Here is an 18831-nt window from a genome sequence, read left to right as displayed (position 1 = left end):
ATCAGTTTGATATCAGAATTGATCAATTCAGCAAAAAATTAAGTTTCATATTTCACCCTTTCAAGTTTGTCTTCATATGTTCATGTAATTTCATTACATATTAACCATATATTGATGGCATAAATGGCCTGTGATGATCTGTAGGGCCGTGATCATTGACCATTTAGATTACACAGTAGGTTTGAAGCGTGCGCTCCGCGGTAATAACTATAAACAATAACTGATGGTCCCCTCTCCAGATTGCAACAGATAGTTCAGATGAAAGGTTACAGATTCCGTGGACTTACGTGAATTCATGGACGCACAGAATTTATGGATTAGACGGAGTTATTAAGGAAGAGAAAGCGAGATCGGGCGATGGCGATTTCCTCCTTTTAATGTATCGGACATTTCCACCTGACCTAATTAAAGCGCCCCTGGCCCAGCTTAGCAAGTGGCCATGAATGAAAGGATTCTTCCACCAACTCCATGGGCCTTTTCTACAGGGAGGATGTTGTTGATGTGAGCCATGACCAGCCTTTCAAAGCACTTCATGTCTACCGACGTGAGTGCTACGGGGCGGTAATCATTTAGGCAGGTTTCCTTCGCTTCCTTAGGCACAGGGACTATGGTGGTCTGTTTGAAATATGTAAGTATTACAGGCTCGGTCAGGGAGAGGTTGAAAATGTCAGTGAAGACACTTGCCAGTTGGTCCGCGCATGCCTGGTAATCCATCTGGCCCAGCGGCTTTGTGAATGTTGACCTGTTTAATGGTCTTGCTCACATCGGCTACCGAGAGCGTTATCACACAGTCATCCAGAAAAGATGGTGCTCTTGTGCATGCTTCAATGTTGCTTGCCTCAAAGTGAGCATAAAAGGAATTTAGCTCATCTGGTAGGCTCGCGTCACTGGGCAGCTCGCGTCTGGGTTTCCCTTTGTAGTTCATAATAGTTTTCGAGCCCTGCCACATCTGATGAGCGTCAGAGCTGGTGTAGTAGGATTTCAATCTTAATCCTGTATTGATGCTTTGTTTGTTTGATGGTTCGTCTGAGGGCATAGCGGGATTTCTTATAAGCGTCCGGACTATTGTCACACTCCAGCTGTAGCCTTTAGCTCGATGCGGCTGTTGCCTGTAATGCCAAGAGTGTGCAAAGCTGTCATCAAGGTAAAGGGTGGCTATTATTTGAAGAATACTACATGATTCCATATGTGTTGTTTCATAATTTTGATGTCTTCACTCTGCAGTATAGAAAATAGCAAAAAATAAAGAAAAACTATTGAATGAGTAGGTGTCCAAACATTTGACTCCAAACTACTGCATGTAAAGACAACATTAAATTCAGAATAGTCTGATGGGTGACAATATTAGCTTATGTATTATCACTTGTGAATTATGCCCAGTTCATGCATTAAGGCAAGAAACAGTGCATACCTTTTTTTTGTGACGTTATCAAATCATATTCACACACCTAATGTATCCTAGCCTATTGGTTTATATGTTTTGATAAGGTTTGTATCACAACTAAAGTGGCCAAATAACTTCTGAAAATTAAGCTCATTAATCTGCTTTATAGCCAGTGTACAGCCGAACTAGCATAGGCTATGCGTGAGTTTCAAGTTTGGGGAAGATAATTTTCACCATAAAAATGCACCTTTATGATAAAGCATTACATGTATAATCGCATTGGCTGTCACTTTTCGAGAACAGTGTTTTTCCACTAATTGATTGCATTTTGGAACATTCACTCTTATTGTTGCGCTTATTATATGAAAATAATAGCCTAATAGTTTATCAACATTTTGAGCTAAACAATCAGCCTCATTGCTTTTAAAAGGTTTTTTAATACAAGTGGTTGTATTCATTTGGGATCGGGCGCAGTGCACGGTGTTTCCTTTTACACATTGGTGCGGCTGGCTTCCGGGTTGGATGCGAGCTGTGTTAAGAAGCAGTGCGGCTTGGTTGGGTTGTGTTTTGGAGGACACATGGCTCTCGACCTTCATCTCTCCCAATCCCGTACGGGAGTTGTAGCGATGAGACAAGATAGTAACTACTAACAATTGGATAAAACGAAAATTGAGGAGAAAAGTGGGTAAAAAAATCTATAATTGTGAATGAGACTGAAGTGTGTGCAGCTTGTGACTTTTTTCAAATCATCATTAGAGTCCCATCATGCAGCCTTAGAATGTATTAACAATCAAAACATATAGCCCAACGTTTGTATCACCACTAAAGTTGCATAAATAACTAAAGTTGCATAAATAATGTAATTATATAGGACCAGTTTCTTTGTTCAACACAGAATAGCCGCATGTGCGCACTTCCTATGAAATCATTTTGGACAAAATTTTATTTTTTTATATATGTTCAATTGTATTCTTTAAACTATAAAATAATTGTATGTTTTTTTGTCATGGAATTCTAAGCAAATCTTGTCTGCTAAATGAACTAGTGTAGCCCACAGCAATATGGCATAGGCATATCAGGGCCTAACAACTCAGAGTATGCTGTTCTGTTCTTCTGAAATAGACTAAATTTTTTTTATATCATATTTCTTTAGACCTGTTTGAAATAAAGAATGTATTTATTATGATGGTGTAGGCTATATTAAATTGGTTTATTAGACTTTTTTAAATGTAGATGTTCCAAAAGTCTGCATCAGTGGCTGTGGAAGCCAGGAGATCCTAAACATAATTAACGGTAAATTACCGTGAGACAGGCAGTTATTTGATAATCACCGGCTGACAAAATGTCATATCCTTCGATTGTAAACTTTCATGGTCAAAACATATACAGTTGAAGTCAGAAGTTTACATACACACATAGACCTTAGTTTTTAACAATTCCTGATATTTAATCCTAGTAAAGAATTCCCTGTCATAGGTGAGTTAGGATCACCACTTTATTTTAAGAATGTGAAATGTCAGAATAATAGTGGAGAGAAAAGATTTGTTTCAGCTTTTATTTCTTTCATCACATTCCGAGCGGGTCAGAAGTTTACATACACTCAATTAGTATTTGGTAGCATTGTCTTTAAATTGTTTTACGTGGGTCAAGCTATTCGGGTAGCCTTCCACAAGCTTCCCACAATAACTTGGGTGAATTTTGGCCCATTCCTCCTGACAGAGCTGGTGTAACGGAGTCAGGTTTGTCGGCCTCCTTGCTCGCACACGCTTTTTCAGTTCTGCCAACAAATTGTCTATGGGATTGAGGTTAGGGCTTTGTGATGGCCACTCCAATACCTTGACATTGTTGTCGTTAAGCCATTTTGCCACAACTTTGGAAGTATGCTTGGAGTCATTGTCCATTTGTTAGACCCATTTGCGACCAAGCTTTAACTTCCTGACTGATGTCTTGAGATATTGCTTCAGTATATTCACATCATTTTCCATCCACATGATGCCATCTATTTTGTGAAGTGCACCAGTCCCTCCTGCAGAAAAGCACCCCCACAACATGATGCTGCCACCCCCGTGCTTCAGAGTTGGGATGGTGTTCTTCGGCTTGCAAGCCTCCCCCTTTTTCCTCTAAACATAACGATGGTCATTATAGCCAAACAATTGTATTTTTGTTTCATCAGGCCGAAGGACATTTCTCCAAAAAGTATAATCTTTGTCCCCATGTGCAGTTGCAAACCGTAGTCTGGCTTTTTTATGGCAGTTTTGGAGCAGTGGCTTCTTCCTTGCTGAGCAGCCTTTCAGGTTATGTCGATATAGGACTAGTTTTACTGTGGATATAGATACATTTGTACCTGTTTCCTCCAGCATCTTCACAAGGTCCTTTGCTGTTGTTCTGGGATTGATGTGCACTTTTCGCACCAAAGTACATTAATCTCTGGGAGACAAGAACGCATCTCCTTCCTGAGAGGTATGGCGGCTGCAATGTGTTTATACTTGCGTACTATTGTTTATGCAGATGACCGTGGTACCTTCAGGCATTTGGAATTTGCTCCTTAGGATGAACCAGACTTGTGGAGGTCTGCAATTTTTTTTCTGAGGTCTTGGCTGATTTCTTTAGATTTTTCCCATGATGTCAAGCAAAGAGGCACTGAGTTTGAATGTAGGCCTTGAAATACATCCACAGGTACACCTCCAGTGTACTCAAATGATGTCAATTAGCCTATCAGAATCTTCTGAAGCCATGACATAATTTTCTGGAATTGTCCAAGCTGTTTAAAGGCCCAGTCAACTTATGTAAACTTCTGACCCACTGGAATTGTGATAAAGTTAATTATACGTGAAATAATCTGTCTGTAAAACATTGTTGGAAAAAATGTATTGTGTCATGCACAAAGTAGATGTCCTAACCGACTTGCCAAAACTATAGTTTGGTTGAAAAACTAGAGTGGTTGAAAAACTAGATTTAATGACTCCAACCTAAGTGTATGTAAACTTCCGACTTCAACTGTAGACTCAATCGTTGTAAAGATGGGAGAGGTCTGTCCCTAATAAAGAGATGCTCTGCTTTTTTGACACCACACTCCAAAAAGCAAGTCCTGCCAGCTCTAGTTGTCTTATCTTGATTAATGTCCTGCAAAAAAGATCTACTTGGCCCAGAACAGAGTGGCAAGTCTTGCTCTTCATTGTAATCAGAGGGCCAATATAAATACTATGCATGCCAGTCACTCTTTCCTTAGAGATGAGGAGAGACTGACTGCATTACTTCTTTTTTTTTTAATAAGAAACATTGTGTTGAAAATTCAAAATTGTTTGTATGGATATGTAGGCTATGTGTGCCATTTTTAAATGTATGTAGTTCTGTTCTCATCTATTAATGTTCTGTATTATGTCATGTTTCATGTTTTGTGTGGACCCAAGGAAGAGTAGCTGCTGCTTTCGCAACAGCTAATGGGGATCCTAAAAAAAATACCAAATATCATGATGAATAACAATGATTCTGCTTTCTCAAATATACAGGAAAACTCCACTGATTGTTTCTGAATAAAGGAACGGTGTGAAGGTGCTATGTCTGACAAGAAAGGTCTTGAATAACCTCTACTGTGTTCTTGTTAGTGCAGCTTGTCAACTACCCATCGTACTGTATCTGTCCTGCAGACTCAGAGGAGCATGACTCGTCGCAAACTTCTGCTTGACTGAGAGGGATAGATGTTCACCTTTATGGAAACTGACAGGTTTCTCTCTCTCGCTCTCTTTCCTCCCCAGCGCCCCTAACCGTTGCCCATGTATTATATTCACTCCCTCTTCAATTCTACTACCATTATACCAGTGACAGTTCTCTATGCAAACGTACTTGGTACATAAAAACAGTCTTTCAGCTGAGGTATTCTTTTCATCTTCAAACTATTACAATTCTTCTGACAAATTATGTGTAAAGCAAACAATTATTTAACCAGAGTTACCAAAGTAAACAGTACAAAGATGTTTACTGTAGTGATGTGCGGGTTGACTGATAATCCGCAATCCCTGTAGCTATTTCCGTGGAGCAGGCAGGTTTAGGGTCATGAAATATTGGGTGGATGAAAGGTGGGTGGCGGGCGGGTTGAATTTAAATCCCAAAATCCAGCGGGTTGAATTAAAAGAAAACAATGCATTACAAATCCATAAATGTATTATTCGTGTGCAATTCATATCTATAGGCTACATTGAGGTTTCTCTTTCATTGATTTTTGCCTGCCGTTACTGTGTAAGCCTAAACTTCAGGGCCTGTCTGTATGCGTGCCAAATACACACCAATCGCCAAGTGCTTTTGGAAACTTGGGCGGAAAAAGTTAAAGTCGATCCACTGAGGCAAAAAGTACAATGTCGGATTTGAATTCAATAAGATAAAAGCTGCAAAATGGAGAGTTTAAAGAGAGGGGAGGGCCAGAACAGTAATGTTTGGGAAAGATTTTGTTAAGTGGCAAAAGAAGATGATAGCAGTGCCAGCTACATTATGTGTGATAATTGTGAGGCGCTATACATATTAGAGAGTCACAAGACGGGGACATCAAACTGTAGCCTACTGTTCAGATGGGTTAAATGTAATGGTAACATAACTGAAATCGGGACACTGACTGTGTTACTATTTCCATTTTTAATTTTGCAAATGTTTTATAATTGTTCTTACGTTTTTACTCTGCATTGTTGGGAAAGGACTCGTAAGTAAGCATTTCACTGTAAAGTCTACACCTGTTGTATTCGGCGCATGTGAGAAATAAAATTGGATATATCTAAATTTAGACAAGCTGACTAACAAATAGCCAACCAAAATGTTGGAAATTCTAAATTGAAACATATCTAAATTAGGCTTTAACAAATTAGTCTTGCTCTCCCTGTCAAAAATGAGTTCTGCCATCTGACCGTACAGCGCATTTTCAATCGGCCTATTCGTGGATTAGGGTCGGGGTAGCTCCTCCTTTTCACTTTATCACATATAGTCAGCCGGTTGCTGATGGTTTATTAGCAATTGCGTAGGTTCGGGTAAACAAACAACTGACCCGCACATTACTAGTGTACTACACTTGATGAAATCACTGCACACACACACAGACAGAGAGAGACAGACAGAGACAGAGAGAGAGAGATCCATTGTTCATCAAGAGTTGAGAGTAAACAGCTTGTCTGGTAATGTCCTGATTGACCTGTAGATCAGACAGCGACACACCATCACTCATTAACTCCATTATAGACCAGAGGCCTGGATCAAGGGGAGACTGCCGTGTGTGTGTGAGACCATTGTTGATGCCGCAGTATCTGCACCTAAGACAGATGGCAGAACATACATTTGGGGTGTAATTTGCTGACTTCTAAACAAACATAGTGGATTGAGTGAACTGTTTGTTCAGAGAGTGAATCTGTGCAGTGTAATAGAAAGGAAAGGGGGATACCTAGTCAGTTGTACAACTGACTGCATTCAATAGAAATGTGTCTTCTGCATTTAACCCAACCACTCTGAATAATGGTGACTATCCATACGTTATGTATTGTAAAATTGTCTAGCTTGGACCTGTAACTCATTCTTTGTGTTGTCTGTAGCTAGGTTTCCATACAATTGGCAACACATTTTCATGTTAATACAGTATTCAAAAATCTGCATGAGGACAATGTGTGCATTTTCCCACCAGTGGTGTGTTTTCACCAAACGGACTTGCTGTGGATAAAAATCAGTGTGTGATGACGTAGTGCACACAAAATGCTAAGTTCCCGAATAAAATCTAAAGTTGAATTGGTTTTCATCGCATTTTCAACTGTATTCAACTCTTCCAATAGTTTTGTCACAAAATCTGTTGCGTTAAATAGGAAATGTGCTTATAGGTCTTGGCACGTGGCTCTAGCCAACAGCTCACAGACTTACCCCACCAGACATGCCACCAGGGGTCTTTTCACAGTCCCCAAATCCTGAACAAATTCAAGAAAACGTACAGTATTATATAGAGCCATTATTGCATGGAACTTCCTTCCATCTCATATTGCTCAAATGAACAGCACACCTGGTTTTAAAAAAGCAATAAAGCAACTCCTCACGGCACAACACCTCTCCCCTATTTGACCTAGATATTTTGTGTGTGTATATGTATGGATATGTAGGCTGTGTGCCATTTTTAAATGTATGTAGTTCTGTTCTTATCTATTAATGTTCTGTATTATGTCATGTTTCATGTTTTGTGTGGACCCCAGGAAGAGTAGCTGCTGCTTTCACAACAGCTAATGGGGATCCTAAAAGAAATACCAAATATCATGATGAGTAACAATGATTCTGCTTTCTCAAATATACAGGAAAACCACTGATTGTTTCTGAATAAAGGTACGGTGTAAAGGTGCTATGTCTGACAAGAAAGGTCTTGAATAACCTCTACTGTGTTCTTGTTAGTGCAGCTTGTCAACTACCCATCGTACTGTATCTGTCCTGCAGACTCAGAGGAGCATGACTCGTCGCAAACTTCTGCTTGACTGAGAGGGATAGATGTTCACCTTTATGGAACTCCCTCTTATCCACTTGCTGTGGATAAAAATCACTTGCTGTGGATATCTGTGAGCCAACAGATACAGTGTGGGTAGGCTAGTCTACATCGATCATGTCACCAGAATAAGACCCTTGATATTTATTGGAAAGGAGCATCAAGCTCATCACTGTACACATTCACCACCCTGTGAAGTTAATCATAAATCATTTTATCTGTAGCCTAATAAACCGCATGCTTTCCCAAGTCATATTGGGAGGACCACACACCATATCATTTTGGGACTCCAAGTTTACTTCGATACAATGGTTATTATATCAATATTTGAGCATAAAGGCATTTCCACCGCCATTTCACGCATGAGTAATTTTACCGACACAAAAATATCCCACCATGTCGAATGAACAAATTCTTTGTCAGCATTTAGAAAAATGTTCAGAAACTTCCTGTTTCCATCACAGCTGTCATGATTTTTTTTTTATACGGTATGACTTGACTCGCATAAAAACTATGGATGGAAATGTGGGTTGTGTCATGAAACAGTACTTTGGAAACATCCAACAACATATGATTTTATTTCTGAAGCAGTTCTCTCTCCAACTGGCCTGAGCAAGGATGTGCTAATAGGTCCATCAAAATGTAATCTCTCTCTCTCTCTGTATTCTTCAGTAAATGCATATTCTATGCAATTATCTCTGTCTGACACACACACATACACAAATGCAACTCTTTCTCTCTCTCCGACACAGATTGATTTTGCTATTCAAGGAAAAACAATATAGTCCTCCAGGCCTTTGACAGATACAAGCTGCTATTGTTCTTATTTTTCAATTAATTATCGTGTGAATACTATTCCAGTAGTGACATATTTGGTTGTCTGTCTGACATGTAGATGCATGAGCGAGCATGGCTTTTTCTTTTTCTGTTAGGGCCTGTTCAGCAATGCCTCTGTTTTACCTTAAGCTCTGCTTATCACCAGGGGAAATGTTAGTCTGGCTAACACTGGTTGGCTCTCCTCTGTGTCTTTCTTACTCAATCACCCACACGCACAGCCACACTCAGCTCCCGAGCACCGGCCCTTTCCTTCACAACGGTTGGATTTTCAAATTTAGAAAACCAATCGAACCCATTGCACAATTTCTAAGCAAATATTGCATTAACAAACAGCCTCCTTTCCAGACCAGGGTGGTCACAGCTCTCCCTGCGCTGTAAGTCACATGGGTTGCTTCAGCCAGGCTAGGTAAATGTACACTCACACTGCCAAAGAACACATTGAATATGAACATATATAAATATGTCTCTCTGACTTTCTTTCTATTTGTCGACAGTGCCTTCAGAAAGTATTCATACCACTTGACTTATTCCACATTTTGTATTGTTACAGCCTGAATTCGAATTGGATTCAATATGTTTTTCTCTCACCCATCTACACACAATACCACATAATGACAAAGTGAACACACGTTTTTTTAAATGTGAGCAAATTTATTGACAATAAAATGCAGAAATATGTCATTTACATACAGTATTCACAGCCCTGAGTACATGTTAAAATCACCTTTGGCAGTGATTACAGCTGTGAGTCTTACTGGGAAAGTCTTACTGGGAAAGTCTAAGTGCTTTGCACATCTGGACAATATTTGCCCATTATTCTTTTAAAAATTCTTTAAGCTCTTTCAAATTGTTTGTTGATCATTACTAGACAACCATTTTCATGTATTGTCATAGATTTTCAAGCAGATTTAAGTCAAAGCTGTAACTCGGCCACTCAGGAACATTCACTGTATTCTTGGTAAGCAACTGCAGTGTGTTTGGGGTTATTGTCCTGCTGAAAAGGGAATTCATATCCCAGTGTCTGGTAGAAAGCAGACTGAACCAAGTTTTATTTTGCCTGGATATTATGGACTAATTAAAATGCTGTTGATCCATCCTTAGTTCTCTCCTATCACACTTATTGAACTCTGTAAAGTCACCATTGGCCTCATGGTGAAATCCCTGAGTGGTTTCCTTTCTCTCCGGCAACTGAGTTAGGAAGGACGCCTGTATCTCTGTAGTGACTGGGTGTATTGATACACCATCCAAAGTGTAATTAATAACTTCCCCATGCTCAAAGGGATATTCAATGTCTGCTACCAATAGGTGCCCATATTAGCGAGGCATTGGAAAACCTCACTGTTCTTTGTGGTTGAATCTGTGATTGAAATTCACTGCTCGACTGAGGGTCACTTATGTGACTTGTTAAGCAAATGTTTACTCCTGAACTTATTTAGGCTTGCCATAACAAAGGGGTTGAATACCTATTGACTCAAGATTAAAGCTTGTTAAGCAAATGTTTACTCCTGAACTTATTTAGGCTTGCCATAACAAAGGGGTTGAATACCTATTGACTCAAGATTAAAGCTTTTCGTCTGTAATTAAGTTGAAAAACATAATACCACTTTGACATTATAGGGTATTGTGTGTAGGCCAGTGACAAAAAGTCAAACATTTAAAATTCAGCCTGTAACACAACAAAATGTGGAAAAAGTGTGGAAATACTTTCTGAAGGCACTATCTCCATCTCCTCCTTACCTCTTCCATCCTCTCTCTCCTTGTATTGATGGCTCCCTCTCAATCCATCAATTCATCATTAACCTTCTCTCCTCCATGGCAGGTTCCAGAGGAGGCCTCTCTGTTGCTGGCGTCCCCCAGGATGCTGCTGCCGTCGTCGGGTACTCTGCTCAACAGTGCTCCCCTGTCAGTCCACCACCAGATTCAGCTGCTACAGCAACAACTACAGCAACAACAGCAACAGACACATGTAGCTGTGGCACAGGTAGTACTGAGACACATGTTTGTGTAGGTTAACAGATGGTGTTGTTTGAACTATAGTGAGCTGGTCGTTGTTCCCTTCTTAGCTACTATCTTGTTTGTCTGAAAGCTCTTCACTTTGCTAATATTAACCTTTATAAATCATATGTGTGACTTATCTGACTTTAACACCAGCTCTCCCACACACACTCTGTAACGATTCTCCTCTTCGTCTGAGGAAGTATAGTCAAGATCAGACCAAAATGCAGCGTGGTACGTGTCCATGTTACATTTATTACAACTGAACACAAAATAACAAACGTGAAACAACGAAAATCGAAACAGTCCTGCAAGGTGACACAACACAAAACAGGAAACAACTACCCACAAACCATAGTGGGAAAACAGGCTGCCTAAGTATGGTTCTCAATCTGAGACAACGATGACAGCTGCCTCTGATTGGGAACCATACCAGGCCAAACACCTAGAAATATAACACACAGAGCCAAAACATAGAATGCCCACCCCAACTCACGCCCTGACCAAACTAAAACAGAGACACTAAAAAGGAACTAAGGTCAGGACGTGACACACACATACAAAATAATACACAGAATACCAATTACTCACCAGTAACCCAGCTCAGCATGAGGATTATTTACATAATTATTGACAAAACATGATTAATACACCATGCAGTAAAACATTTTAGAAAGTCCATCTGTAGATTCTCTACAGACGATCAGTGACATTTCAACTATCTACTAAACCTAACCCTAACCCTAACCTTAACCCTTACCCTAAAATTAACCCTTACCCTAAACCTAGTCCCAACCCTAACATGATTAACCCTTAGTCTAAACTTGACCCTAGCAAACAGTTGCTTATCAACAGATACAGTAGTATGAACACATCTACAGCATCTACAGATGGACTATCTGGACTATCCAGATAAAGTCTGACCCACCGTGCCTATTGAATTACTGTCATCTTTAGAGTGCTGCACTGTTTAAACAAGAGAGTAGAATGGTTTCAGTTGTGTTATTATCAGAATTTGTGGACAAATTAGATGACCTGAGACTCGACTTGATAGCCAATAAAAATAACTTGAGGCTTGAGTTGGACTTGAGACTGATGACTTGAAATTATCTGGCCAGGTTTGTAATGTTTTGCCACTCATTTTGTGGAACAGTCTACGTGGATTACTCCACACGCAGCCAGAGACAGTAGCCGGAGCATTGCCCTTGTAACATAAAGAAAACTGCAACAAATTGGCTAGTGAAATCGGCACTCTGATTGAACCAGCAAACTGTCTATCAACACAGGTCTGGTGAACTAGCGAACATATTGCTGATTTGCTGTATACTTACAGGATTGAGTGCAGTGCAAACGTAAAATTGTAGAGAGAGAGGATTGCTGTAATAAATAAATATGCAGCTCCAAAAATTGTTTGGTGATCAAGAATATTCATTGTTTACTTCGCTCTCCAAACTTACGCCAGTGAAGAGTGCTTTTTTTCACTTGTTGAAATGATTTCTGCTGCTTTTACATGTTTAAAAGCATAGGCCCTATGTGGTAAATCTATAATAATTTTTTTTTTTTTTTTTTAGCCTTTATTTAGCTATGTAAGTCAGTTAAGAACAAATTCTTATTTACAATGACGGCCTACACCGGCCAAACCCGGACAACGCTAGGCCAATTGTGCGCCGCCCTATGGGACTCCCAATCACGTCTGGATGTGATACAGCCTGGATTTGAAGCAGGTACTATAGTGACGCCTCTTGAACTGAGATGCAGTGCCCTAGACCGCTGCACTAGACCGCTGGGAGCCCCAACATATAATAATACAATAATTTCTAGCATTTCATCATTCCACCCCCCTAACGTTTTTTTGCAACACATAGACATTTTTACATTATAGGACCAGTTTATTGGTTGTAATTGCCAATAGGGTAATTGTATGGTCCTGGGGAACAAGTGCTTATATTATGTACAATAAGTGTACCTGTTTGAGATCCTGCTAGACAGATTCAATGTGGTTTCTCAAGGGGACGCTGTACAGCCTTGCCCTCTCCCTGTGTCCGTTCAAATAGGACAGGTTAAGCCAGTTACGGAGGCTAATGCTTTCGGAATATTGCCCGTGTGTATTTGGTAAACCTACTTGTATATTTTGTATGATATGGCGCTTTCACCATTGGATCACCAAGACCTGTAAATAAATCTACACTCTCAGCACATCAACCTGCCTTATCTTCTGCTGATTTCATGCCCTTATGACTGCTGTGCAACCCCTAGTAGCCTCAATAAATATACAAAGGTTTTTGGTTCAATAAGTCGTTGAATGTATAGATTTTTTTTTAAACTTGACTTGAGACTTGACTTGAAAACTTGTGACTCAACTTGCTCTTAGAATGCACGACTTTGACTTGACTCGAGTCTTGACCCGTTCTACTCGGGACTCGGCTTGAGACTCAGACCTTGTGACGTGAGACTTGGTTGTGGCTCGAATAATAGTGACTTGATCACACCTCCGGTTACTATTGTATAACGTCAGATTGGTTTTCATTTACCTAGTTGGGACATATAGGTCATACGCTCCTCACACTAGCTGTGCGGAATCAACAAACACACACAAGCACACGAAGCGCCTGGAGACCAGTGGCAACAATTTCACAACTGTGCTCAACCTACTGTATTTACACACACACACACACACACACACAGAGCGTGAGCAACAAGCCTGACAGTCTCACACACGGACCTCGTAGAACACACACACAGTCAAAGCGTTAGCAACAAGCCTGACAGTCTCACACACGGACCTCGTAGAAGGTAGTAGAAAATCACTTATGACACTTTGTCTCCCATACACAGTCTTATGTCACAGTCTACTTCATTTTAGGCCTTTGATGTTATGCGATGAGAGATAATGGTGTAGTTTATTCATTTATCCAGCAGTGTGGTGGGAGATGGTTCTCTGGGGAAAGCCCTGCCTCTTCTGATACAACCACAGACAGTATTTTTGGCATTGAAAGAGAACTTTCCTTCTACAAATCCCAGGCATGGACATGGGAATTAGATACAGCAGGGGTTCAAACTGTAGAACCCAGTTCCTACATTTTAATATAAAAATTGATTTTATCAAACAAAACTATGCTACATTTTATCTCTGGCACCCTCAGGATGACAAATCAGAGCAAGATTACTGAATGTAAGTACATTATTTACCTTCAGAGGTGAATGTATCAAACCAGTTGCCGTGATAAGTTTTTTGTTGTTGTGCACTCTCCTCAAACAATAGCATGATGTTTTTTCACTGTAATAGCTACTGTAAATTGGACAGTGCAGTTAGATTAACAATAATGTAAGCTTTCTACCCATATAAGACATGTCCATGTCCTGGAAAGTTTGCTGTTACTTACAACGTCATTCTTGTCACATTAGCACACGTTAGCAACAACCGTCCCAGTAAAGGGACACTGATCCTACGGGATCCTTAAGAGGTTTAACTTGTTACAGTTAGTTAGAAACAAATTATTGAGCCTTCAATTAGACCAGGCTAGAGTAGATGTAGTGTAATCGAGACTGAAGACTAAGTTGTGGGTGGATGCTAACCACCAAGTCGGCTCCAGTTAGAGTGAGGTGGACAAGAATCCAATGAATACTTGACCATTTATCATCAGCACCAATGAGCACTACATCTACTCTAGCCTGGTCTAATTGATGGCTCAATAATTTGTTTCTAATTAGCTGTAACAAGTTAAAACTGTATTGAACTTCCAGTGACACCTGCAAGTCTGGAGCACCAATGAATGCTAATGAGTCCAAAAATTATGTGAGGGTTGGAGTGTGCCCCTGGCTATCCGTAAATAAAACAATTTTATAGAAGAAAATTGTGCCGTCTGGTTTGCTTAATATAGGCTATTTGAAATCATTTATACTTTTCATGCTTAAATATACTTTTGCAATTACATTTACTTTTGATACTTAAGTATATTTTAAACCAAATACTTTTAGACTTTTACTTAAGTAGTATTTTACTGGGTGACTTTCACTTTTACTTTCTATTAAGGCATCTTTACTTTCAATCAAATATGACATTTGGATACTTTTTCCACCACAACTATAAGAATAACAGTGACTATAAGGCATCAAAGTTACAGACAACACTCTTTGGTCAATAACGCATACTGGTGGAGAGTCCTCTGATGGCTGTCAAAACAAAGAATGTTTGGTGTGCTCTGCAGCCATCTTTGTAGGGTCAGGTGACAGGTCACTTGATTGGTCACCTGAGCAGGACGCCATCTTTGTTTAGGAATATAATTTGATAGTGTAACATTGGTCTTTTGAGCGAGATGCATTACACCTACTGTGACATGGCAGAGGAGCAAAGAAACACAGCAACAGTCTCACCGTCAGAAGATCCCATCCCAAACCTTATCTCAGAAAACAATGTACACTGTAACAACCCGTGGAAGCACATGCCCAACGTCTATTACCTTTCCAACCAGAATCCACAGTTTATCTGACTCCTTGGGAGAAGGAGTGCAGGTGCAGAGTGCCAGCACCAGGGAGCTACATCCCAGTGGAGGACAGCAGGCCAAAACTGCGACCCCCGTCGACCAGCTATCCCATGTTCGGATCCTCTGCCCCAACACTGTGAGGGCAAGAAGTGGTCACTACACTAAACTACACCCAACTCATGACTAGCCCACATGACACTGCTGCCCACGTTTCAGTCACACTACCGCTAACATATTCCTCGGCAGGAATGGAAGAGCTGGCGAGATCGACCCTGTAGAAAGCCACCATCGCTACAGAGGCCAGCATCACCACACAGACCTACACTGTCACAAAATCACTGCCACAAACACAAATTTCAAGTAGGCAGTCGGCCAAAAGTCCCTACCAGCAGTATGGAAATGTGACAATACACTCTATCTTGATGTTGTTAATCCCACCAAACCAGTCATGGACTGGTGGGGATGCCCTGAGCTACCAGTCTTCCAAACACCAGCTGTTCCACCCACCAGCTCAGGCTTAGTCTGCATGACACAAGCTCAGACTCCCTCAGCTGCTCTATTCTATTCAACTGACGAACCGTGGGCTGCACCTGCCCAGCCAGTTTATCCTCCATGGACCACTCCTGTCCTACCAGCTTACCAGTAGCTGCCTGCTGCCCCTCACCAGCCAGCTCACTTGCCTGGACCTGCTGCATCGCTCCATCTAGCTTACCCGGCTGGAGCTGCTTCACCTCTCCAGGTAGCTCACCTGCCTGGAACTACTGCACCGCTACACCTAACTTATCCGCCTGGACCTGTTGCACCGCTCAAGCCGGCTCACCTGCCTGGACCTCTTCCACAGTGTTGAACACTATATATCTTAGTGCATAGAGATAGTGAAGCAGCCGTCAGAACATATCAAAAGTGGATCAAGGACGGTGAGCGTTGTCGGAAGTGGGCTCCCGAGTGGCGCAGCAGTCTAAGGCACTGCATCTCAATGCTAGAGGCTTCACTACAGACACCCTTGATCAAATTCAGGCTGTATCAAAACCATGATTGGGAGTCCCATAGGGCGGCGTACAATTGGCCCAGCGTCATCCGGGTTAGGCCGGTGTAGGAAGAATAAGAATCAGTTCTTAACTGACTTGCCTTGTTAAATAAAGGTTAAAGGTTAAATAAAGGTTAAATAAAAAAATACAAATGTAAAGTGTGGCTGCACTAACCATGGCTCCGATGCATGCACCCAGAGAAAACCACGCAGAGAATGCAATGAAGCACATCTCTAAGTGCTTCATAGTGTTGCCAAGCCGAGCTCCAGTGTCCTGCTTGTCACCCCTCTAGACAAAGTCTACCTCACCCACGAGTCTACCTAAAGGTAGTGCCAGTCGTGCTGGCCAGAAGTCTCTGAATATGTATGCCATTTTAGATGAGGGAGCAGAGTGGACAATCATCCTCCCCTCAGAAGGCTAGGAGGAGTCATAGCCCTGAGGACAATCCAACACCACGCTGCTCATCTTACTGGCTCATCAGTCAATTTTCAAGTATCCCCCTGTGGCCAGGCCAGCAGAGAGGTACCCCATAAAAGGAGCTTTCACAGCCACCCGACTGGCCCTTGATGAGCAGTCCTATCCCGTGCCAGCCCGTGCCAGCCATGTAGAAGTGCTATCACATCATGCCTTTGACAAGGCACACCCACTGATGCTCATCGGAGCGGACTACACCAACCTGATAGAGATGATCAGGCTAGGGCCAGCTGGTAGACCAGCAGTTTGGTTGGATATGCAGTTTGGTTGGACACTCCAGAGCCCTGATGGTCACATGCCTCAGCAGATACAAACCCAGCAATGCCTGTTCACATCCGCTCTCTCCTTTTCGCAGCATGAAGTTGGTCACGGCAAGACCAGGAAGCTGTGTACATCCTAGAAGCCTGAACTAAGAGGTTGCCAAAGGACCCCGGAAAAGCAAAAGTATACAATGCCGAGATCCAAAAGCCCATCGAGGCAGGGTGCTTCACCAAGCTAACTGGAGAGGCAGGCCACCAAGACCACCAAGATGACCCAGCCTAGCTGAAGAGGTCCATCTTCTGTGGTCTCACGACAGTAAGCCCCAGTCTACAAGTGCCTGGCCACTTTGGTGGCTCTCAGGGAAGATGCTTCCTTGGCACAGAGAATGGGGGTAGGATAGTGTCACCTACATTAAGACGTTTTGTTCCAGCCTCTGGGATGTTCACAGCTTTCTGGACTTGGTGTAATTGTGTCACCAACTTCTTGCTGCGGAAGGGGAGAACGTCAAGCTGCAAGATTCGCTCCACATGTTGGTAGATGTCATCTACCGTCGGGCAGATGGATGTGAACAGGGTCCTCAGTGCCTCCAGTCCCAGAATTGATAACCTGTGGAATCCTCTCATCAAACCAAACGTTGCTTCGCAGCTTTTAATTATTTTTTATTTGATTAAATATGCCGAAAATGCTGTAAGGTGTTGATAAGAACATGTCTGTCTGGCTCAACTTGAACTTTATTTTCCTCCCTCACTCTCTCTTTCTCTCACTCATTCTCTCGCTCCCCCTCTGCTGTTATCTTTCTCTCAATCTTCACAGACACATTTAGTATGTCCATTCTCCGTGTTATTATTCAGGCTGCGTTCACCATCACCACAGAGCAGCATTTTCGGAGCATGTCTCACAGTCACATCTCAGATCAATCCAGGACAAATATGACACCTTCCTTCTCCAAGGCATTTCGGACAAAACTCAGTTTACCTTTCACACTTTGATCAGCACAGTGTATCTTCTCCTCATAGTCACATACATTTTGGCCTTCACATCTCATGTTCAGTCCTGGCGGTACTTGATGTGTCGTATGGTGGTATATTACCCTGACAGTGCCGTTAGACTGTCGGGATTTACAGATGAGCTCTGACGCTGATGGCCCGCTTTAATGGAGGCTAGATCACCGCTATTTGTCGCTAAGTGGAGTGATGATGGAATCTGTTCTGTCTTTTACCCTCACTCCTTCCTGGCGTTTACTGTCCAGGGGTGAATGGAGGATGAGAATATGGGGAAAGAGGAGGGTGAGGGGTGTGTTGAAGGGGAGTACATTACAGTAAGTGGAAGCCTTGAGATGGAGTGGCTCCATCTAGTGTCTGCACAGTTCAGAGGTTTCTCATTAGAAACAAAGTCCTTCAGCTGTTTTTCTCATTTCATCACCATCAACTGTTTCTCTTTACAGTAATTGCATCAATACTGACGACAGAAAGCTGAACATCCACGTTACCTTGGTTAGAGTTTTGTAGCTGTGGTATGATGAAAGCAGAATTGTATCTTCTGACTCTAGCAACAGTCTCATGACTCCATTCATGCTCCATTCTCCTTGAAGTGAGAGCAATGCAGTGCTATAGAGACATGGGCTCTATAACAGCCAAGAATATGCTCCTTGATGTAAGAAAACCACAGCAGAAAAGTTCCTATAGAAACCATCATAAAGTTGGAAGAAGTGCTCAATGTCAAGTTAGAAGTAGCAGAGTAGCACTCATTGTCAACTATTCACAATGAGATGGGCCTCGTTCTTTGCTATATCCCGATCGATTCTCTTGTCAGGATATATGCAACATATCCAATGACACTGTGCCTCACCGTGGAATGACCTTCCAGCTTTTTTAAAAG

The 18831-nt window shown here is 41.6% G+C and overlaps 1 protein-coding gene across 2 annotated transcripts in view; it reads left to right on the top strand.

Moving 5' to 3' along the window:
- LOC110521692 (carboxyl-terminal PDZ ligand of neuronal nitric oxide synthase protein) overlaps positions 1-18831 on the top strand; it is a 235352-nt gene that overhangs the window by 198271 nt on the left and 18250 nt on the right. For both annotated transcript variants that reach the window (XM_090231870.1, XM_021599469.3), the window contains exon 8: positions 10531-10692. In XM_090231870.1, coding sequence (XP_090087996.1) covers positions 10531-10692 — 162 coding nt within the window. The remainder of the gene's footprint in view (positions 1-10530; positions 10693-18831) is intronic.

This window comes from Oncorhynchus mykiss, chromosome 4 (assembly GCF_057628025.1).
Source record: "Oncorhynchus mykiss isolate SJ-2025 chromosome 4, ASM5762802v1, whole genome shotgun sequence".
NCBI lineage: Eukaryota > Metazoa > Chordata > Actinopteri > Salmoniformes > Salmonidae > Oncorhynchus > Oncorhynchus mykiss.
Note: the sequence above shows the minus strand (reverse complement) of the source record. Positions and strands in the feature narration are given on the sequence as shown.